The sequence below is a fragment of the Apteryx mantelli genome, unplaced genomic scaffold (assembly GCF_036417845.1).
Source record: "Apteryx mantelli isolate bAptMan1 unplaced genomic scaffold, bAptMan1.hap1 HAP1_SCAFFOLD_180, whole genome shotgun sequence".
In the NCBI taxonomy this organism is placed as follows: Eukaryota; Metazoa; Chordata; class Aves; order Apterygiformes; family Apterygidae; genus Apteryx; species Apteryx mantelli.
This window is the reverse complement of record NW_027118533.1, coordinates 34,102-56,255: the sequence shown is the minus strand read 5'-3', so window position 1 is coordinate 56,255 and position 22,154 is coordinate 34,102. Positions and strand designations below refer to the sequence as shown.

Below are 22,154 nucleotides of genomic sequence, written 5' to 3'. Positions count from 1 at the left end.
ACCCCTCTAGTCCCCTCTAGTGCCCCGGACCCCCTCGCCTGGGGGTCCCTCTGCAGCCGTGCCTGGCCCCCGCCCAGCAGCCCTCTGTGAGGCGTCGGTCCCCCCCATGGGTCACAGTGGCCCGCACAGGTCACAGTGGCCCCCACGTGTCACAGTGGCCCCGCAGGTCCCCTCTCCCTCCGGCCCAGTGGCTCGCGACTCCCACAGGAGGAGGTGCTGGTGGAGCAGTGCATCCGTCCAGGGAGTCCTGCCGCGATGGGGGTGCTGCGAGCGCTCCGAGGTGGGTGCCGGCACCACGCTCGGCGCCCTGCCTGCCGGCACGCTGGTGGGGGTGACGGGGACCTGCCAGTGCCCGCGTTCCCGGCTCGGGGAGAGCCGAGGTCACCCGCTTGGGGCCAGCACCAAGCTGCCCCGGGCTGCTCTTCTCCAGGCTCCGCAGAGCTGGCTCCACCGGCCTCTCCTGTCGCCCCGTGCTCCGGCTGGGGAGATGTTTGCCCCGACTCGGGGCCAAGCCCCGCAGCTGCCGGAGCGATGCAAATAATCCGCTGCTTTCCTTCCAGGTTTCTTCACTTGTGTACGTCCCCAGTCTGGACCTGCACGTGGCGAGGACGGCGGCAGGGTGGCCGGGTCGGTTCCTGTGGCCATCGCTACCTTTGCCGCTGTGGTGACTTCTCTGTTGGACCGGCTGCAAGACGCCAAGGTGAGGCGGAGGCATCCTGCAGGGCTCCATGGGGGTTCGAGGGCTCCTGGCAGCACCCCGGCTTCCCCGGGTGCCGAGGGCTGATCTCGCCTGACAGCGCCCCTGTGCTGCTGCTGCACCTCGTCCCAAAATGCTGATCCTGATGGTGGCGCTGGGCAGACGCTCCCACACACCCTCCTTTCCCGCAGGAGGTGTTGGCATCCCCGGGGTTAGGGTTAGGGTTCGGGTCAGGAAATCCCAGTGCAGGCTTTCTCGCCCGCTCCCGATGGCTGCGCTGAGCGGTGCCGGTAGCTCATCCGCGGCGTTGGCGTAGCAGAGCTGCTGTGGGGCAGCACGTCCCATCGCTGCCGTGTGCGGTGTGTCCCCAGAGTGGCAGAGCGGAGACCTACCGCGAGCTGGAGAGCGTCTTGTGGGGCGACGAGAGCCGTCTGCAGAGCTCTGTCGTGGACAGAGTGATAGCGGTGGCGTGCGAGGACCTGCGAGTGTCCCAGGTGAGCTCGTTCTTGCTGAGGGTGACCCCGGACGCCAGCGTCCAGCCCGGCCGTCCTACGGAGAGGCTTCGGGATGCGTCCTGGCGGGGGGTTGGGGCGGTGACCCAGAGCTGTGCAGAGAGGTGGGGGCGGACTGTTTGTGAGCGAGGGACAGTCGGAGTCAAGTTCCCGGTTCCTTGTCCTGCCTGGAGGCCAAGCCGTGGCAGACGGCCGGTTGTGCTCCTGCCACACGTGAGCTGCTGTCTTCCAGGGTGCGACAGCCGCCGTGAGGACGGCGGCTAGTGACGTCCTGGTGGCGCTGGCCGGCTCCCACTTGCACGACGTGGTGTCGGCGCTGCAGGGCCGCCTGAAGGCCATGGAGGAGATGTCGGAGGAGTTCATCCTCATCACCCTGCGCAACCTCGCTGCTCGCTATGGTACGGCCCCCCCAGCCCGCTGCTCCGGGTTACAGTGGGTGCCAGGCGGGAGATGGTGTTCCTGCCCCTGCCCAAAACGGGCTGGGCTGGGCTGGGCTGGAGGGAACCCACCGGAGACCAAACGTGCCAGACTCTGCCCCGCGCTGTCCTCCCCGTGCCCCAGGGCTTCCCCATGCCCCTCGGGGAAGGTGGCCAGCGCACGGGTGCCCTGGCAGGACCCTTCCCGTGCCGGGGCCTCCCCCAGCGCTGTGGCAGCTCTCCCGTCCCCCTGCCCCCAGCACGGCCCTGTAGCCCTGGCCCTGGCCTGGCAGTGCTGCCAGGGGATGGAGCCCGCGGGCCGCAGCAGCTCTGGCTGACCGGGACCGCCCGTCCCTGCCCTCTCCGCAGCCCTGCAGTGCGTGCCCTTCGCGGAAACGACGCTGTCGGCCCTGCGCGGCGTGCTGAGCATGGTGGGAAGCGGCCGGATGCTGAGTGCTGTCTGCGGCGGTGAGCGTCAGTGCTGCGGCAGGGCCTGCGGGGAGGGGAAGGGGAGGGGGCGGCCCTGGGCACCTCGCCGGGGTCTCGGGGCGAGCACGGCAGGGCTGAGCCCGCAGCGAGCTCCGGCCTCAGCAGCTCCAAACTGCCCTGAACATGCAGGAGCGGTGGGTGCCGCCGGGGTGTCTGTGGGCAGGCCGGGCCGGCGCTCCTTGCAGCTGCCCCGAGCAGCTCCTGGGTCCCTTCCCGGCCTCTGCTCCCGCGCTTGCCTCCCGGTTTTACCTGCCTTTGGCTGAGCTCTGTCCAGTTCTGTTTCCCCCCTGCTCCTCCCTTTCCCCCAGGGCAGCCTGGGTTTGTGTTTGTGGGCTTTAAGGGAGAGCGCAGGGAAGAACTGCCAAAGCCCCCAAGCTTGTGCTGAGGGGCAAATGTTTGGGAAGGGAGAGGCAGGGCTGCAGCAGGCAGTGGTGGAGGGGAGCGAGGCTGTGCGGAGGAGGAGATGTGCTGGGGCGGAAGAGGGGAGAAACAAGGCAGCGTTTCAATCCAGCCGTCTCAGACCGTGGCACAACGCGTCCCTGAAGGCAGATCTCCTCGCAACCTGCGCCCCGTCGAGCCTGGCCTGGGCTTAAAGCAGGCCTGGGGGCCGGTGCGAGGTCTCCTGCCAGTCAGGCTTCGAGGCGATCCTGTTTCCCTTCTTGTGCTGCAGCTGTGGAGCAGTGGTGCAGAGGGATAAGCATGTAGTTGCGTGAGGGGGAGAAGTGTGCCTTCCCTCGCCTGGGGGCCGCCCAGCTCTGCACCCCCGTTTACCTGCTCTTCTGCTACGCGGGCAGGAACTGGTGGGGCTGTGAGCAGGAGGAGGTGAGTGTTGCTGCTCTCGCAGCCGTGGGCAGCAGCAGCTGCCTGTGGCGGCCCCGAGCCGGGAGCCCGGAGGCCAGGGGCTCCCTGTCGGGAAGGAGCCAAATCCTGGGACCTTTTGGCGGGGCAGGCCGGGGGTGCTGGGAGGAAATGCTCTCTGTGCTGGCAAGCGAGCCCTTCTCACCAGGGGTGACAGGGAGGGGAAAGCCCCATGCGGGAAGGGCGGGCTGGTGTCTGGGGGAGGCGAGCGCTGGAGAGACCCGCAGTCCTTGACACAGTGTGTCACCGTCCCTCGGCAGGACAAGCAGGCCGTGCTCAGGGCGATGGGTGCCATGATGGGTGTCCTCCTGCACGCGGAGGAGCACCGCGAGCACGTCTGGGAGCAGCTCCTCTGGCTCCTGCACCAGTATCGCGACGTCTGGGACCCCTTGGGGGTGACCACGGTGAGGCGTTGTGCAGGGCACAGCATGGCCGGGGGCCGTCGGGGAGCTATGGGGTGCCGGGAGGAGCCGGGGCCCTTTGAGCAAGAAAGGGGGAACGGGGGCCTGGGGCTTCCCAGGCTCTTGCTGGAAGAAACCAGCAAGGCAGGAGGCCCAGGAGGCAGCGGAGAGTCACTGGGGTGAGCGTCTCAGGAGGGGAGGCTGCGCCGCCTCCTGGGGCTGGGGGCGCGCGAGGAGCTCTGCCCTCGTGCCCAGGGCCACGTCCAGCCCCTGTGACAGGGAAAGGTGCGAGGGGCGTGATGTGCTGGGAAAGGCCATCCCGGTGGGGCCACGCAGAGGAGAGAGACCTCGCAGTGCCGCTCTGCGGGAAGGACGAGCCAGAAGCTCCGTGCGGGGCTGGGGTTTCCCTGGAAGTGGGTTCAGGCCGTGGCGCCTCCCAGCAGTGCTGGTTTCTCCCTTTCTGGGCGGCTCGCAGTGACAGCCGCCCTCTCCCTCCCGCACTGCTTTGCAGACTCTCGGCTATTTCCTGGGGGCCGTGGCAGGCGTTCAGACCCACGTGCCCCGGGCCAAGCTTCTGGCCGTCAATGCTGCTGTGCACCAGCAGGTAAGGTGTGACGCTGCATTGCTGGCCTGGGGCTCCTGGGCCGCCTCGGCTGCTGCACAGCTCTGCATGTGCCCGGGGCTCTGGGCTTTGGCTGTGGGTCCGTGCCCAGAGCTGCTCGTGAGACGAGAGCTGGCAGCGCAGTTTCTTTGCTGTCCCTTTCCATGCCAATCCGGCTTTCTCTGAAACGCGCCTTGTTCCCACAGCTCTGCGACGAGATCGAGCTGCCCAGCCCAGAGCACAGAGCAGAGCTGTGCCGCTGCATCACGCTGCTGGGTAAGGAGAGGAGAGCCAGCGCCGCGCCACTGTGTCCCGGCAGCTCTTTCGCAAACCTGCCCCTGTGGGAAGACACTGGTCACTAATGCCAAGCGTGATTTCTTCCCCACAGCCCAAATATGCCCGGAAGAGATGATTGTCTTCCTATACTGCAAGCTGAGGAATGGGAGCAAGGCCGATCGCGTGGCAGCCGTGGAAATGCTGCAAGCTCTGGTCCGTTCTGACGGTCAGTAACATGGGCCGGAGTACTGGAGTCCCTACTCCATTGCTGGGATGCTGCTGCTTCCTCTGACATCCCAATCTGGCCCTGCTTTTCTGTCCCGCTTGTGTACAAAAAGCCGTGGAGCCGTGACGAATCCCTCCGGAAATGGGGGCTCGGCCTCAGCGCAAGCCTCTCCTTGTCTCTTGCAGCCCCCGACACAAGGGAGAAGCTGCCCCTGTTCGCCAAGCTTGCGCAGTCTGTGTGCCGCGACACCACGGCCCAGGTGAGCTGGTTTGGGCAGGGCCAGTGCTGCCGTGGGGGCAGAGCAGCCCTTTCCCCGGGGCAGAGCCTGGCGAGGCTGTACCAGGAGGCAAAGGCAGGACCGGGGGCTAGAGCCCGGTGGCGGCCACGGAGCGAGGGCTGCTGCTGCACCCTCGTCGCCTTGGCCCGGCCAGAGGGGCTGCAGTGCCGCAAAGGCAGCTCCCCTCGGGGTTTGGGCCGGGGTCGTGACTGCGGCCTCCCCGGCAGGTGAGGAGGGAAGTGCTGCATTTCATCGGGGAGCTGCTGCACTCCAGTGCCCCGGGCTGCTCGGCGTGGGACGTGGTGGGGCACATCTTCAGCGAGTTCAGCCAGGCCTCGGGCAGACTGGTAAGGGCAGAGCGCGGCGCCGGGGCTGCCATGCCCCAGCGGTGCCGCACTGCCGTGGGCATCCCTGGCGGCGGGGAGCCCGGTGCAGCAGGACCAATAGCGCCGGTGCTGCGGTGGGAGCGGGCCTCCCTGTCACCGTGCGCCGCAAGGTCTGGGAACAGGCAGTGACGAGTGTTTCCCACCTCTGTCTCGCAGGCGACAGGAAAACTTTGCGCAGTGGAAGCCCGGGAGGAAAGGGCTATTCAGTGCCTGTGCGTGCACGTCCTGGGCACGCTGGACATCTCTGCAGGAGCAGTGGCCAAAGTCAGTCATCCTCTCCTGCTGCTGCTGCTGCTTGTCTGGGGACACTTTTCCTCGCCCTCCCCGTGGCCCGAACCTCTCCCCGACAGGCTGCAGAGCTCGTGCAGCTCACGGAAACGCTTCCGTCCTTTCCGTCTGCGAGCTCCCTGAGCGGTGGGGTTGGCGGTGCCCAAGGCTTTCCCCTGTGCACCGGGACTCCCCATCTTAGCCACTAAAGCAGCCAAGAAGAGCTGGGGTTGAGCTGTGTGGGGCCATGCTTGCTCGTCCAGTGCGTCTGCGCTGCCTGGAGCACCGCTGGGCGCGCGTCTTGGCTGCGTCCCGCAGAGGAGCTGTAGGGGCTGGCGGGGCCGTACGCCTCCTGCGTCCCCTTGCAGCGGGGAGGTGAACTGCCCCTGGGGTGGGCTGTGCCGGCAGCTCTCGCCAAACGGGCAGCCAGAGGGAGGGGGAAAGCGGCATGAAGCAAGGTGGGCGAGAGGGAGAGAAGGTGGAGGAGGAAGTCGGGGTGAGACTGAGTTAGGGAAGGAGCGAGGCCGAGGGGCCGGTGCCGAGAAGCGGCAATGACAGGGGAACTGGGAGGGAGAGGCAGAAATGCCGGCGTGCCGAATGGCCTGGTTCTTGCCTGCAGCTCCTGTGGCCGAGGCTGCTGCGGTACGTGGTGCCAGCCGAGTACACGGGCATGCTGGTCCCGCTCTGCCGCTGTCTGCGTGCCCTGGCCGAGAGACAGGAGAGAGCAGAGCACGAGGAAGAGGAGGCGGCGCCCGAGGCCCTGGAGTCTGAGGAGCAAGGTGGGGAGCAGAAAGACCTGGCGCGCTGGGCTGGGCTGGGTGGGCGCGGGGCAGCGCGTGTCCCTGTGTCCCCTGCCAGCCCCACACAGGAGGCCCGGGGCAGTGCAGGGCAGAGCGGTGCCCGTTGCTGGGTGCAAGGGCTCTGCCCCGCGTGCCCCTTCCCTGGCAGAGCTGCCTGGTGCTCCTGCATCCAGCTCTCGCCGGACCCGGGGGCTGGTTCCTGCCGTGCCGGAGCTGCCTTTGTCAGTAGCTGTTCAGCGCAGGATCCCGGCAGGGCTGGTGTGGAGGCAGCACAGCCGGGGTCCCCTTCAGCCCCGCGCGAGGGTGTGGGACGTGGCGCGGGCAGGGCACGGTGGGGCTGGGCATCTCACGCAGCCTTTCTTTCTGCCCACAGCTGCTCTGCCGGCTCCCCAGGCCCTGCTGGCTCGCCTGCTGGTGAGTAGCGGGGCCCCGGGGAAGAGCTTTTGGGGCCGGAGCGAGGGGAGAGGGTGGGAGAGATGGTGCCGAGGCCGGTGCCGGGCGCCCCGGGAGGAGGCAGGAGCGTGTTGGAGGGTGCCTGAGCCTCCCTGCCCGTCGGAGACTCCCGCTCCTCCTGGGGGATGGCAGTGCCCAGGCGAAGCCATCGGCTGCCTGCTGCCAGCCAGGGCAGTGCCGACTTCCCTGCCTGCAGGGCAGCCGCGGCTCCTGGGGCAGGTGTGAGCCCGTCTCTCTCCTGCCCTGGCCTAGGTGGTGGCGGCGGTGGCTCCGCACGCAGGTGGTGGCCGTGGAGCAGCGGCCCTGCAGCTGCTGCAGGTGCTGCCCGGCACGATCCACGGAGCCGTGGGGGCGAGCTGGGCCGCGGAGATCCCCCTGCTGCTGCAGCACCTGGCAGGTAAAGTGCCGGCAGGAGGGAGAGGCTGGGGGCGGAGGGGGCAGCAAAATGCTTCAGCTCTCCAGCCTGGTGGAGGGCAATGGTCCCGGGTTTGCTGGCACTTGTCAGCCCCGTGGCCTGAGGCTTTGGGGCATCAGACTGCAAAGGAGACCCCCAGGCTCTCCCGTGCTGCTCGCTGGGATAACAGCGAGGACTTTGCTTCCTCGGGCTTTGCAGGAACAACCGCCAGCTCCCTGGACGCGGCCGAGTGGGAGAGCCTTCTGCTGAAGGTACGACATCCCTGAGGGGGTCCCAGCTGGATGGGGCAAACGAGGGGGCAGGAAAAGCGGTGGGAGGAACCTGGGGGCTCCCTGTTTGGGCACCGAGCGGCACGGGCACTTCCCAAGCCCCCAGCACCTGCCCTGGCCATGGGTGCTGCCTGCTCAGAGGAGCCGCTCTCAGCCCGTGGGGCACGGCTGAGCACGAAGGCAGCCGAAGGCTGGGGCAGAGGCCTCCGGAGTGGCCCCATGGCACCGCCTGCTTCTGGCGTGTGGGGAGCCCAGGGGACTCAAGTGGCGCGTTAGGGGAAGAGCGAGAGGCAGGTTGCAAGAGGGGCGGGTGGGGAGATGGACTGTCATGAGGGGGAGCTCTGCCCCGACAGTCTCTAGGGCCACTTGGATGTACAAAAGGCCCTGGCCAAGGGCAGGGGAGCATTTGCTTCATCTCCCGCTTTGCCCTAGTTTCTGCGAATGTCGCTGGAGGTCATCAAGAGCGAGGCCTGGACCGTGGGCCTGAGCCGGGAGCTGAGCCGGCAGCTGGGCAGCTCTCCCCACCTGTCCTGGGAGAAGGTTTGTTCCCTGCGTGGCGTCGCTGCCGCTCACGCACCCCGAGGGCTGCGGCGGCAGAGGCGCGGGAGGCTCAGGCCAGGGCGAGGGCTGACGGTGGCGCTCTGCCCCATGGGCTGGTTTCCCTGCTGCCCACTCTTTCCCCAAGAAGGTGCTCGCGCTCCCCTCCGTGCTGGGCTGGTGGCAGGGCTGGGCTGGCCACCGGCCGCTGTTGGGGCTGGCGCCATGGGCACCGGCACAGTGGGGCTGCCGTGGCCTGGCCCTCTCCCGCCAGGCCGGGCTGTCACCGCAGCTGGGGCTCGGTCTCTTCTCTTGCAGCGGTTCCTGTACAAGGCTCTCGGCACGGCCCTGGCAGCTTGCGGGTGCCTCCGCCACGTGCGAAAGCAGACGCTGAAACATCTGAAAGCAGCCAACTTCCTGGAGCTGTGGGAGGCACAGGTGAGGATTTCTCGTGTCGCCCTGCTTTCCCGAGTGTCCCCTGCGTGTCCCTGGGGCAGAGGGGCCCTGCATGCCCTGCTCCAGCCCTTGCTGGCGTTCTGTTCACGCCCGTTTCCCTGGGGAAAGGTCCTGCCTGGCTGGTGGAGCCGGCCAGGGCTGGGCGTTGGGGCTGGAGCGACTCCCCATTTCTGCTGCGTTGCAGGGAATGGTTTCAGTTGTGTCCCGCTGTGCCGAGAGCCACTTCCAGCTGGCCTTGTCCTCGGTGAAGGAGTTCACGGGGACTTTGAAACACCAGAAGGTAAAGAGCCTGTGGTGGTGGTGTGGGGAGCTGCTGGGAGGTGCATGGGGAGCTGCACCACCGGTCGGGTGCAGGGCAGCTCTCGCCTCGTGAGCGTGTGGAGTCCTGGGCACAGTGGGGCCGCGGGCTGACGTCTCGGTGCTTCTCTGGCAACCTCCCAGCAGAGCGACACGGTGAGGACCCGCGCTACTCGCACTGCGCTGATGGTGACATATGGCCAGATGGCGCTACGCGCCCCGAGGGAGCAGCTGCTCGCCCACGTTGAGAGAGACATGGTGGGGAACGTCCTGCAGCTCTACCGAGAGGGCTGCCAGGTGGGTGCTTGGGGCGCGGGGCAGAGCCGGCTGGGTGCCGCCGGCTCCAGCCTCTCCTTGCCCTTCCCATGCGCACCTCTCCCGTCGCAGCCATGCCAGCACTGCTTGCCCTGCTCCCTTGGGCAGGGGTCCGCAGTGTCTTTCCGGCCGGCAGTGGGGCAGCTGCTTCCCTCCCCTTGGGAGGCTCCTTCCCAGGAGGGGAGAGAGGTTTCCTTCCTGGGGCGCAGGTGCCGAGCTGGGGTCCGCGGGGTTCCCGGAAGGCATAGTGTCCTCCCCGTGCTGTGCTTGGAGGCAGATTCCCCCCAGCCCTGCTGCTCTTTCCGCCCTCGGACCTTCGAAGTGCTCAAAGTGTGTTTTTCTCCTCTGGGATCAGGATGCACAACTGAAGCTCTCCCTGGCGCAGAGCGTCACTGAGATCAGCCTTGCCATCCAGGCTGCAGTCACCGGCCCCGGGTTCGAGCTCTGCTGCAAGCGGGAGCTGCTGCAGACCCTGCTGGTGAGTGCCCAGAGCTGGGACTGTTGCCCAGGGCAGCTGTGGGCTCTGCATTTGCGCAGAGGTGCAATGGTCTCCCGGGGCATTGCACAAACTCCCACGGGCCCCGAGCCATGTCCCAAACCGTTGGGGGACATGGGTGCTGGCGCTCGGGGCTGTGGCGGGGAAGCGTGGTGCATCCGGGCGCCAGGGAGCTGCCACCTCGTCCCACGGGACCCTTGTGGGAGCCGTGGGGGTGGCGGGGCCGGTGCCTGCGGGGTCTGGCAGAAGAGCCTACGGCCAGGACGGGTGGGAGGGCTCTCCCGCGCCGCTGCCCACTTTGCACGTGTCTGCCTGTGACTTGCAGGAGGTGATTCAGGAGGAGCCCCAGGAGTCCCCGGTGCACCCCCGGGCCCTCGTGGCCATGAAGCAGTTGAGGTAGGGTCTGTCCCTGGGCCGTGGGAGTCGCTGCGTGTCCCAGCCCAGCTGGCTGGTGTGGCTGGGGCTGCAGGCGTTGGATTTGGGGCTGTCGATGGGGACAAAGGCAGTCGTCCTCTGACTCGCTCTGGAGAGTGCTAGTAAGCCCCTTCTCTTTCTTCCCTCCCTTTTTTCTCCTGGCAGCAAGCTGCAGCCCCATCTGAGCAGGGAGGAAAACTGCAGCCTCCTGGCTCAGTGCTGCCAGGGCGTCGTGTGCCTTCGTCGCCCGGAGCAGACAGACGTGAGAGGGGAGATGGCGGCGGCTGCTCCACGCACCCTGGTACCTGCCGGCCCTTCTGGGCCGCCCCTCGGTGGGGGCCCAGCTCCGGGCGCCCTGCGCTCTGGCAGCTGCTGGCTGCGCTGGCATCTCCGTGGGGTGCCCGGCCTCAGTCCCCCTTTCTGGTGTCAGGGTGTGCAGGCGCCCTCTCTGCGAGCGCTGGGCCAGTTCATGGCAGCCCTTCTCCGCGCAGAGCTGGTCTCCATCTGCCTCAAGGACATGGTGCAGGTGAGTGTCCCCGGGGCGGTAGGGAAAGCGTCACTGCTGCCAGAGTGGGGCAGAGCCGTGGGGATCCCGCCTGCAGGGCTGGTCCAAGGAGGGGAGCTTCCCTGTAACTAGGTGCAACACCCAGATTGGTGGACAGTGAAATGGTCCTAGTTTCAGGCTCCCTTGCCCTGATTTCACATCCAAGCTCTTCCCATCGGCCACAGCTTCCTTGCAGGCAGCTCGCAGTGTCCTGCAGCCCCCTAGACCAGCCAGAGCCTCTCCCCAGCCGCAGTTGTGAGCGAGGGGCGCTGCACAAGTCAATGCTGCCCGTGGCGAGAGCAGCCTGGGCTGAGGCCGGAGCAGGGAGGTTCCCGTGGGGAAGGGCTCCTCGCCCGGGGCCGGGGCACCCGGAGAGACTGGGGCTGTGGGGTGGCAAGGCCGAGAGAGGAGGGGGCTGGCAAGGGTCATTGGGCAGAAAAACGCCCATGGTGAGACAGGTCTGCCCATGCCCAGGTTCTGCGGCGCTGGCTTGCCTCGACCCACGCGTGCGAGTGGGAGAGGGCCCTGCAGGTGTGCGTCCAGCTGCTGGGCGCTTATGAAGACGGACGCGAGCACAGGGTGAGCGGGGACGCCACGCACAGGGAGCTCTGCCTCGGCGGGCGCCGGACTTTGGGTCTCCCGGGGCCGTGGGGCAGCCCCTCGTTCACCCCTGGCTCAGCCACGGCTCGGGGGGCAGCACAGCCGGGAGAGGGCGAGCAGCCGCGGGGCTGACGGTGACCTTTTTGCCTGCCTCTTGCTCCCGCAGCGAGACCGCGCCTGCGAGCAGTTCGGCTCCCTGGCGGGACTGCTGGGGCCTCTGACGTGCGACGTGTCAGCCGTGTCCCGACAGCGGGCAGCAACCTGCCTTGGCCACCTGCTCCAAATAGGAGGTGAGGAGAGCGGCGCAGGGCCGTCCGCCACTGCTGTCTGAGGGCAGGACGTCGTCCCCGGCGCCAGGGACCGTCCCCCTCCACAGCTGGCCCCTCGCCTGGCTCGCGAACCCACTGTGCCATGTTGGGGGGGCCCTGGCTTCGCGTGGCCTTCGCCGCCCTCCCTCAGATCCTCCATTATCCGCACGTGGGGCCAGAGGTTCGCTCCCCGCAAACGTGACTCCCCTTTCTCCCAGCTCCGGCTGAGACCACGGACGTGGTGCCCTGGACCAACGAGATCGGGCACCTGCATGAGAGACTCGGCACCGTCACCTCCGAGTCTCTGCTGGCGACCTCCGCCAACATCGCGAAGGTAACTGGCCCCTGAAACGTGGGGTGGGGGCCTGGTGACGGGCTCCTGCCCCTCTCCCTGCTCCCTGCAGGGTCTCGCGCCGTTCCCCGAGCGAGCTGTCACGTGGGGACATGTGGCGTGAGCATGGAGCAGCAGGCTGGAGATGTGTCTGTCCTTTTGCTCCACGGCAAAGGAGCAGATGCCATGATGTGTGTGTGAGTGCACTGCTCTCAGGACATGAGTTTTGCATCTGAGCAACCTGGGACATGGTCTCTTGTGTTTCTGATTTCTCCCCAGCTTGTTTGCAAGTATTTCCCCCGAGGCCAGGCCACAGACTTCGTGAGCACTGTCGTGGAGAGCTTGCTGTGCGCCAGGCGCGTGTGTGCGTGGGCCGCTGGGCGGTGGACGCTCACCTTTCTGGGGGAGTGCGGAGAGCAAATATTCCAGGAGGAGGTAAGAGAGGCATTTTTTTGCATTCACCTTTGGCTGGTCTCTGTTGTTGGCTGTTGGCCCCGAAGAAGGACGGGGAAAGGACGCACCGAGCCATTCTTTCTCGCCTTCCTCCTTTCAGGTGCCCGAACTCGTGCGCATCCTTTACACCTGCCTGCAGAGTACCCGGCAGAGCACTCGCAGGCGCTTCGTGCTGCGGGCGATGTTCCTCCTGGTCCGCTCTCACCAACAGCCGGTGCTCAACAGCCTCCTCCAGAAGCAGCTGCCCACAGACAGGTCTGCGCACTGGCCCTTCCCCCTGCCGTCAGACCCAGCCCCAGGGCGCGCCTGCGTGGGGGGTCCCGGTCAGAAGCAGGTGGTTTTTCCCCAGGAAAGGCTGAGCGCTGCAGGACCATGGGCCAGTGTCTCTGTCCTGACGCGGGCCTTGCCAGCCCCGTTGCAGACAAGGAAAGCGTTTGGCCTCTTGTGAGGACGTCGCAGGTAGCTGAGGATAGGGGCTCACGGGCAAGCGTCTGTTCCCTTGCAGCGACACGGTGGAGGTGTGGAGGAGCCTGGGGAGAAGCGCCCTGGGACGCCAAATCCTGGAGCGCTTAGCCAAAAAATTGAGGGCAGCTGGAAAGAGCAGCCACGGGAGCGACTGCTGCACTCAGGAGCTGGGCAGCAGCCAGGCTGCCCTGGAGCCTCGCACGGTACGGTCAGCGGCAGAGGCGTTAGTGCGGCTTCGCATCTACTTTCCAACTCGTGCTTCAGTGCGAGGGAGTTTTGTGCCCTGTGCGAGCGCCGGTGGAGCCTCGCAGGGTGCTGTGCCGGGGCGGTGGCAGCGTTAGCGGTGTGGGGAGCCAGGACAGTTTGCTGTTGCTGGGCCACACGGCCATCGCCACAGTGAGAATTGGAGACAGTAAAAGTCCCCAGGCTGGCGGGGGGACGTGGCCGGTGGGAAAGCCCTTGTTTTACCAGGTGGTTCTTGGCTGAATTTCTCTGTAGATCACCCGCGCCCTCTCCGAGGTAGTGTCCGTCCTGCGGAGCAAGAGGCTGGTCCAGCACCTGCTTCCCTGCCTGCTTCCCGGCCTCCTGGGGCAGGTCAGCGAGACGCTGGGGGAGGAGATGGCGCTGTCCCTCGGGGAGCTGGGGAGCGATGACACACCGGGCAGGTGAGGAGGGGCAGGGGCAGGGCTGGCCTGTGGCCCGGGTCTTTGCTCGTGTGGTTCGTGGCCTTGCAGGCGCGCCCGACTGTCCTGCTGGCGCTGGGCTGCCTCCGTGGGGAGGCAGGATTGGTCGCTGCAGGGCAGCGCGCCTGGGGATTTGGCCGCAGCATGGCCGTTCCTGCCCGTAGACTCTGTGTTGCCAGCCAGGGGCTGTTGGGGAGCTCCCCATAGCGCTGTGCTCTGCCCGCGCTCCCGCTGCGCAAGGGCAGGAGCAAATGGGTGCTGTGTGCCGCCTGCAAGGTGCTCTCCACAAAGCGCTGCTTAGCAGAGCCGCTGGGGATTGCCCTGGGCATCTGGCATGGAGTCAGCCGAGGGAGCCTGGGTTTTCTCCTGCCGTCCATGGGTTTGGGGCAGGACAAAGGATGAAAATGCCAGTTTTTGGTTAGCTTGAGACTTGAAGGCTGCGGAGTGTCATTTCAGGGGTACTTTGCCTCTCCCTCAGTGGAGTTTAGGATGAGCGAACAAACAGCTCCCATAGCGGCGGAGCTGTTCTAGCTCTGCTAAAGAGAAATCTTCCCCCAAACTTCTGTGACCGGAGATTTCTTGGGTTTTTTTTTTACCAGACTATTTGTGGAGGCGATGGAGCTGGTGCTGGCAAAATGCCTGGAGGAGCAATGGCTGCAGCTGCTCCGGGAGCAGGGAGTGTGGGCGTCCCTGGCAGACCCCCGGGCTCACACCACTGGCGTGTGTCTCCTGGCGAGGTGAGAGCCGCCAGGATGCGCCCTGCCGTGTCGTGGGGGCTGTCCTGGGGAAAGGGCTGCTGAGACCTTCCTGAGCGCCCGGGAGCTCTGCTGAGGTGCAGAGCAGCATCTGCGTCAGAGCGGGAGAAGTTGGGAGTCGCGGCCCGTGGCCGTCCCGCACGATCGCGTGTCACAAGCCTGCTTGTGCTTTGTGCGCAGTGTGCTGCTCCGCGCGGAGCTCGTCCCGCAGCGCCTGGTGCAGAGCCTCTTCCCGTGGCTGGATTCGCGCTCGGCCAACCTGCGGCTCACGTCCACAGCTTTCTTTGCTGAGGTGAGGCAGCAGCGGTGCAGGGAGGGCTCGGAGGGGTTCCTGTGTCCTGCCTGGCGTGAATCGCGCCCGATGCTAGCGGCCATGTGGCTTGATTGCAGCTGATGAAGGACAAAGTGGTGGAGGAGAGGAAGCTCCTGAAGCCCCTCTTAAAGGCCTTAGCAGCAAGATCACGGGACCCCGTCAGCACCGTGCAGCAAATGGCCATGAGAGGCGTGGGCAACATGGCCAGTGGAGCGCCCGCGAAGGTGAGATGGCCTTTCCTGGGCTCCGAGCGCAGCCTGAACTCGCGAACTGCCAGTGGAGAGCTGCCTGGGGTCTGAGGAGCCTGGAGAGACGAGCTGAGGCAGACGCGGGGCTGTGCTAAGGCCACGCTCCTCGCTCTGATGTCAGCAGGGTGGCAAAGGGGACACTGGGTGCAAGTTGGGGCTCCCTGGGCTGGGGTTTGCTCTGGGCTTGCTCTAGCAAGCGCAGTGGTGAAGAGCAGCGGTGAGAGGCAGGAATAGTGAGCAGCTCGTGTGCCCGTTGCTTCGCAGCTGCGGAGGCACAGCGCAGCCGTGGTGGAGGTGCTGCTCGGGGGCCTGGAGGACGTGGCCGGCGCGGAGGTGGCTGCCGAGAGCCTGCTGGCGCTGGCGAAGGTGCTGGGGCAGCTGAAGGCGAGGGCTGTGGGCTCTGCCTTTGAAGAGATCGCCAGGTCCACCCGGGCGTTCTTGGGGGCGGTAAGTGAAGCCGCTCGTTCTCCTGTTGGCAGGCGAGAGCCATCCCGGCGCTGCCGTCCCCTGCGGGCAGCGCCCCGGTGGTGCTGAGCGGTTTGTACGCGGCGCCCTCGTTAGCAGCCTGCCAGATGGGCTTTCTCGATCGCAGGAGGAAGAGGTTCTGCGCTGCTCGGCCTTCGCCCTCTACAGCGCCCTGGCCTCGTCCGCCTCGGGGAGGAGGTCCTTATTCAGCAGAGAGGTGCAGGAAGCATTTCCCAGCCTCGTGCTGCACCTCCGGGACCCGGCCCCAGCTGTCTCCAATGTAAGAGCCCCCGGAGCGCCTTGCAGAGCTGCAGGAAGCCCCGTGGCGCCAGCAGAGCCGTGGTGCCGCTCCTGCCTGCGCAGGGCTGCCGGCGTCTGCTCAGACCCCTGCTTGGACGCTGCCGTGGTGAGGTTTCTCCCTCGGCACCCAGGCAGGCGAGCAGCATCCCCGTGACAGGACCCGACGCTCTTTTCCAGGCGTGCAAGGTCGCTCTCCACCTGTGTGCCCCATTTCTGGGGTCGAAGAGGGTGCGGCGGCGCATCGCTGCAAGCGCTGGGCTGAGCGCAGCCGAGCTGCAGGACGAGGTCTGCAGTCACCTGGTGAGTGAGCTCTGCGCTGGGGCCCGCGTCCCTGCGGCCGGATGCCCCGCGGCTCCTGCACCGCAGGGCCGCCCGGCCGTGGGTGGGCGGAGGGGCGTTGGCAGCCGGAGACGAGCTCCCACGTCCCTGCTTTTCCCCAGGCCCAAGACTGCCCCACGCTGCTGGAGAGGCTCTTCAGCATGGCCCAGAGCTGCTGCACGGGGAGCTACCAGGCGTCGCAGGCGGCAGCTGTCATCGTCCTGGGTGAGAGGCAACACCGGGCTCTCGCGCTCCTCCCGGCTGCGTCCCCGGGTCGGGGTCAGGGTCCAGGGCTGGGGTTGGGGTTTAGGGCTAGGGCCATGTCCTGACAGCTGCGTTTCCCCGTGTGCCAGGCATCCTCCAGGACACCACGCCAGCCGAGTGACTCCAGCAACGGGACCTGGCATTCCTGTTGGGAGGTATGTGATGGTGGCCGGGCTCCCGCCTCGAGGGACAGGGAGGCATCCGGAGGCCCCGTGGGTGCCGGGCCAGGGATGCTGGTGCTGAAAGCCAGCGAGGCGCCCAGGCTCCTGGCCAGAGAAGCCACCCCCAGCGGGGCTCCGTGGGGGAAACGGCTGCCAAGCACCCATGGTGCCTCCCTGCGTTGTCTTTGCAGCTCAGCAGAGGCGGCAGCGTGCCGAGGCCTCCTGTGTGCAGCGGGCAGCAGCCCCGGTGCCCTGCACTGGGGGACCCCAGCACCCTGGGGCAGGAGGGCAATAAAGCTCCATCCACGCAGGGAAGGTGCCGGCTGTGTCTGAGCTCTCTGGAGGTCTTGCGCTGACCCCGGCCCTGCCGCCCCCAGAACGTGGCCCTGGTGCCCCCCGGCCGATCCCTGCCCAGGGACACAGCCTGGGGGGAGTAGGGACACGGGGGAGCGGAGAGACCGGGGGTGAGTGGGGGGCACTGGGGGGCAGCGGGAGGTGCCTGGGGGCTCCGGGGACACTGGGGGGCACTGGGATGAGAGGGGTCCTGGGGATCCTGGGGGGAGTGGAGGGGCCGTGGGGCTACGGGGGGCCCCAGGGGTCACTGGGGAGGCACCTGGGGGTGAGTGCAGACCTGGGGGCGGAGCTGCTCTCCAGGGGCGGGGCCAGGAGCGTGGGGCAGGGCCAGGAGCGTGGGGCAGGGCTGGGAATGGGGCCAAGGCAGGGCGAGCCCCAGGGGTGAGTGTGGGCTGCCGCGGGTGGGCAGCTCGATTTGGCCCCTGGTGGCGGCTGTCTGCCCCCCTCCCTCCCTCCCTCCATCCATCGCGACCCGGGTGCTGGGGGATGGGAGGGAAGCGGCGGCGGCCTCAGGTGAGGAGCAGCGGGGCTCGGCTGTGGGGCCACGCCAGGCTGGGCCAGGGAATAAAGCCCGAAGGGCCGCAGCCCGGCACCCCCTGCTCCCCCAGCGCTGCCCAGGCTGCCCCGGGGCCGGGCCCTCCCTGCGTGGCCGCCCCAGCCGAGTTCCCAAGCACGGCCCGGGGCCGCCCGGAATGGGGCTGCTCCCGCAAGCCCCGCACACGGGCCGGCGGCAGGGGTAAGCTGGAGGTTGCGTCCCGAAAAGAGGGATTTGGGGGCCACGTGCCACGGCAGGCAGGAAGGGAAGTTGTGAGGTTTGGGGGCCAAAAACGGAGACTTGGGGATGCATTTTTGAGCTCAGAAACGGGGGCTTAGCCATCTGTTTTTCTGGTTGAGAACAGAGACTAAGTTCCCCGTTTTTGAGCCAAAAATGGGGACTAAAATCCTGCATTTCTGGGGCTGCAAACACAGGCTAGTTCGAGCACTTTGAGGACCAGTAATGGAGCCTTAGTTGGCTGCCTTTGTGTCTGAAAACCGGCCAAGAAGTCCTGCATTTTGGGGGCTGGAAAGAGGGGCTTTTAGTTGGCTGCCTTTGTGGTTGCAAACAGCGAGGCCTGTGTTTTGGGGGCCTGAAGTGGAGCCTTAGTTGGCTGTGTTTACTACTCAAAATGGAGACCAAGTCCTCTGTTTTCGGGTCCAGAAACGGAGACTGAGACGTGTTTGGGGGACGTGAAAACGGTGGCGAGGTTGACTGTTTTGGGGACAAAAAGCAGAGGCTGCATCCCGCATCTTTGGGGCCAGAAATGGAGGCTCAATGGGCCATTTCTGTGGCTGAAAATGGAGGCCAAGTCCTGTGGTTTGGGGTGGCTTCTCGCGCGGTTGGAGCAGCGCGGGGATGGGGGGGGCCTGGGTCAGATCGGGACCATGTCGGCCAGGGGGATCCCAGGGGCAGCACTGCGGGGGGTCGCGGGGGGGGGCAGGGGCAGTGTCGGAGCTGACCCGGGGCCGGCGGCGGCGGTGTCGGGGGAGTCCGGGATCGGCGTTGGGGACGGCGGGGCCGCTCCGGGCTCTGCAGCCGCTTCCGGGTCCTGGGCAGGGGGGGCGGGACGGAGCGGAACGGAAGCACCACAGGGTCAAACCTCACTGAGCGCTGCGGCATGCAGGGAATTCTGGTCTTCCGGCACTGAGCTTCCGGGTGGCCATTTTGATCTGCAGGGCATTCTGGGAGGTGTAGTGTTCCGGCACTGAGCTTCCAGGCGGCCATTTTAATATGTGGGGCCTTCTGGGAGATGTAGTCTTGCCATTATGGGCTTCTGGAGGACCGTGTTGCGCCTCTCGAGGTGGCGGCAGGTTACTCCTCTGCAGGCGGGTTCTCACTAGCTGGCTGCGCTGTTCTCTGTGGCAGGTCAGGAGCTGTAGTTCCTGTGCCTTCTCAGCCCTGCAGCAGTGGCCCTGTCTGTCTGTCCTTTCCTGAACATGTGCCGTTCACACCAGAGTCCCCGTAGGTCATTGGGGACAGTGGAATTTCCCTGTTTTTCCCTGGTACAGGGTTGGGGTTTAGGGTTACGGCCATTTAGGGTTAGCGTTAGGGTTAGGTTATGTGGTATGTGCTAATTTGTTACATCAGCGAGAAACAGCCTTGGGAACATCTGTGGGAACATCCTACACCCTGTGATGGGGGGCATGTACCCCGCCTGAGATAATTGAGTTGAGCTAGCGAAGCGGCAATGTTAGTTTAGATAGCCTAATATGGTGCACAATGCAGAGGAAGACTCCAGCCTTCATCCCCACGACCACCAGAGGGCTGAAGAAGACCCCCTAGCAACAGCCGGCGCAACCGTAGAAGTTACAGGAAGTGCCATGTATACCCGGAACTGGAATCGCATATAAGGAGACTGTGGGGGGGGGTTGCGCACGCCCTTGGTGGAGCAGGAGACTCCCCGGCCGCCCAGCGCTGTTTTGCTTACTTGTGACTTGCTCAATTATTCTATTAAATTGGGATTTATGCAACCCGGCCCGAGTGGTTGTCAATTTGTCACGTTTACCTATAACAGGTTAGAAGGCTGGGTTTGGGTTTGGGTTAGGCCTGTTTGTTGGCCATGTAGACCCCTTAGCACCCCCCTAGTGCGCTCCAGACTACTCTTTCAGTCTTCCTGCTGCCCCAGAGCTGTATCTTGGCCCTCTAGACCACTTCGGACCCCTCTTGTTCCCCCAGAACCCCTCCGGAGACCTTGGTTGTGCCCCAGAGCTGTCTTCTGGCCCTCCACACCCTGCACCACCTCTCTTGTCCCCTCAGACCACCTCCGCAGGTCTTCCTTGCTCCCCATGTGATAGGTGCTAATTTGTTACATCAACTCGGGAAGTGATTATACGATGAAACTAGGCGCTAATTACGGGCTAAAACCACAACATCCTGTAATGAGGGCATGTACCTTGCCTGAGATAATTGAGTGGAGCCAGCGAGGCGGTGATGTTAGTTTAGATAGCCTAATATGGCAATGGCGAGGTCACACAGTTGTAAAATATATGCATGACCTGAGGGTCACCACACACAACGCAGAGGAAGACTCCAGCCTTCATCCCCACGACCACCAGAGGGCTGAAGAAGACCCCCTAGCAACAGCCGGCGCAACCATAGAAGTTACAGGAAGTGCCATGTATACCCAGAACTGGAATCGCATATAAGGAGACTGTGAGGGGGGGAATCGCGTGCGCTGTTGGTGGAGCAGGAGACTCCCCGGCCGCCCAGCGCTGTTTTGCTTACTTGTGACTTGCTCAATTATTTTATTAAATTGGAATTTATGCAACCCGGCCCGAGTGGTTGTCAATTTGTCACGTTTACCTATAACACCCACTTTTTACTTTTTGGCCCATCTAGTGCCCCTAGCACCCCTCTAGCGTCTTCCCGACTCCTCTTTGGGCCTTCCTTGTTTCCCAGAGCTGTATCTTGCACCTCGAGACCCCTTAGGACCCTGGTAGTCCCCTCAGAATCCCTCCGGAGCCCTTCTTCACGCCCTGGAGCCCTCTGTTGGCCCTCCACACCCTTTAGCAGCCCTCTCTTCTGCTCTGGCCCCCTCCTTTGACCTTTTTGTTTCCCCCTGCAGGCCTCTGTTGGCCCTCTGCACCACTTAGCTTCCCTCTAGTGCGCTCTGGACTATTCTTTCAGCCTTTCTTTGTGCTCCACAGCTGTCCTTTAACCCTCCAGTCCCTTTAGATGGGGCAGCCCTGACAGTGGGACGTGAGAAAGACGCCTTTGACCGTGTGCAGCCGAAGAAACGTCAGCCGAGGGATCCCAGTAAAGAACTGCTCACCTAGGTTTGCTGCCTCGCAACGCATTGTCAGAGTTTTTTATGAACGATCCTCCTTGGGGAAGCGCCTGTTCGTTCCGTGAATATTAGTGCAAAAATGTGTACGTTACCGACCCTTGAAAGCGAGTCTGTGGCGCTGGGGTAGCGTGCGTAGCCAAGCCTAAATCCCGTAGTAACTCCTTTCGATGTCGTTCTCTTCTACGAAAGCCCTTAGAGCAGATGAAAACATTTCTCGCCCTCTTTTGTTTGTCAAATGGGCCGCGATACCGAGAAAAACCTGCAGCGAAGGAGACGTAGTAGTGGGTTTCCCTAGAGAAGGTGTCTTGTGCTGTACTCGAGGGCTTACCGTGCGTTTTGTCCGAGGGCGGTGAATGCCCGCTTTCCTCTCGAGCGGCCCCTGGGGAGCAGAAAGTTGAGCCTTGGAGGCAAACTGTTTCTTGCAGCTGGCTTTGAAGAAGCTGGCTAGCCGTGCAAAGTAACGACAGTGCTGTGGAGTTGCTGGAAGCGCTTAAAAGAGCGTCTTTCCCTTTTAGAGAAGGCGATGCGCTTTCCTTGCTAATCCCCGTAGTAACGGAGCCAGGCAAGTGGTAGCTAGGTGAGCGAGCCGTTAGTCTTTCTCCCATAGGAATAGCCTTTAGGCTGGGATCGCTGCTAGAAAAGGCCGGCTCTTTTCAAAACGGAACGAGTCTTTGGCGGCACTACAGGAAACGAGCTAAAAAGGTGATGGGAATAGTAATGTTTTCATGCTTTAACGTGCCAGACGTACTGTGTGCCAGCATCTCGTGCTGTTTAATAATAAAAACTGAGCAGTCTGTCAAGCAAATAGCGCGGCTTGCTTTGGGCTGTTTATTTCGTTTAACAATCAGTAAAGGCAGGAGGTGGAAAGTCCTAAAGAAGAACGGCTGCTTCTTGGAACGCTTGCAGATTGTCCCATTAAGTAGGTGGGTGGGTTTTTTTGTTTTTTTGTTTGTTTGTTTGTTTTAAGTGCAGCCTCTGACTCTTTTTTTTGTCTGTGGAGTATTTTGCAACCACATTCAAAGGAAAGCGCTGTTCCTGAAGCCTGCAGGAGAAGCGGCTCGAGCACGACACGCAGCGACTCTGCGCCTCGCAGCAGGCACTGTAAATAAGGGCGGGTGAGCTGAGGCGAGGGCGGTGAAATCTCTGCAAAGGGCGGGCGGGCTCTGCGGGGCGCTGCGGTGGTGTGCGGGTGCTGAGGGCGGGCAGGCGGGCGGTGGGCAGAGGGGCGGGCCGGAACGCGATGGCTGCGGAGCGAAGGGCGGGAGGGTGAGGGAGCGCTGCGCCAACCCGGCGCCGGGCATGCTGGGAGCGGTAGTCTTCCGTCACTGGGCTTCCAGGCGGCCACGTTGCTTTTGCACGGCATGCTGGGAGTGGTAGTCTTCCGGCACCGGGCTTCCGGGCGGCCCTTTTAGTCTGCACGGCACGCTGGGAGCTATAGTTTTCTGGCAGGGGTTTTCCCGGCAGCCGTTTTAGTCTGCAGGGCATGCCGGGAGGTGCAGTCTTCCCGTACTGGCCTTCTGGGAGACTGTGTTGCGCCTCCCGAGGTGGCGGGAGGTGCGGTTCTCTGTCAGCGGGGTTCCCGGCAGCCGTTCACGTTGTGTTCTGGAGCAGGCCAGCAGCTGTAGTTCCAGGTGCCTGTGCCTTCTCCGCCCTGCAGCAGTGGCCCGCTCTGTGTGTGTGTGTGTGTGTGGGGGGGGTCCTTACCGGACACGTGTCGCTCGGGTGTCGAAAAAGCAGTACTGCACCGTGGCGCATGCACACGGCGGCCGGCCGTGCTCCCTGCTGCCCTCGGGTGTCCAAAAAGCGGTATTGCACGAAAAGGGGGGGCGCGCGTGCGCACTGCGTTCCGCCGCGCTCACTGCTGCCCTCCGGTGTCCAAAAAGCGGTACTGCACCCGGTGGGGGGGGCGC

The 22,154-nt window shown here is 64.9% G+C and overlaps 1 protein-coding gene across 1 annotated transcript; it reads left to right on the top strand.

Moving 5' to 3' along the window:
- The first annotated feature begins 255 nt into the window (after positions 1 to 255).
- LOC136995918 (maestro heat-like repeat-containing protein family member 2B) lies at positions 256 to 20,233 on the top strand. The gene is made up of 32 exons (XM_067316915.1): positions 256 to 280; positions 561 to 700; positions 1,069 to 1,191; positions 1,442 to 1,607; positions 1,995 to 2,056; positions 3,233 to 3,376; positions 3,885 to 3,977; positions 4,323 to 4,476; positions 4,662 to 4,735; positions 4,981 to 5,100; positions 5,296 to 5,403; positions 6,912 to 7,056; positions 7,273 to 7,325; positions 7,776 to 7,883; positions 8,199 to 8,318; positions 8,521 to 8,616; positions 8,781 to 8,930; positions 9,770 to 9,840; positions 10,024 to 10,159; positions 10,289 to 10,384; positions 10,877 to 10,981; positions 11,169 to 11,292; positions 11,529 to 11,644; positions 11,921 to 12,076; positions 12,195 to 12,349; positions 12,600 to 12,762; positions 13,058 to 13,224; positions 14,178 to 14,289; positions 14,388 to 14,534; positions 15,151 to 15,303; positions 15,764 to 15,866; positions 20,124 to 20,233. The coding sequence occupies exons 1-32, from the start codon at positions 256 to 258 to the stop codon at positions 20,231 to 20,233; spliced, it is 3,795 nt and encodes a 1,264-aa protein (XP_067173016.1).
- The last annotated feature ends 1,921 nt before the right edge of the window (positions 20,234 to 22,154 follow it).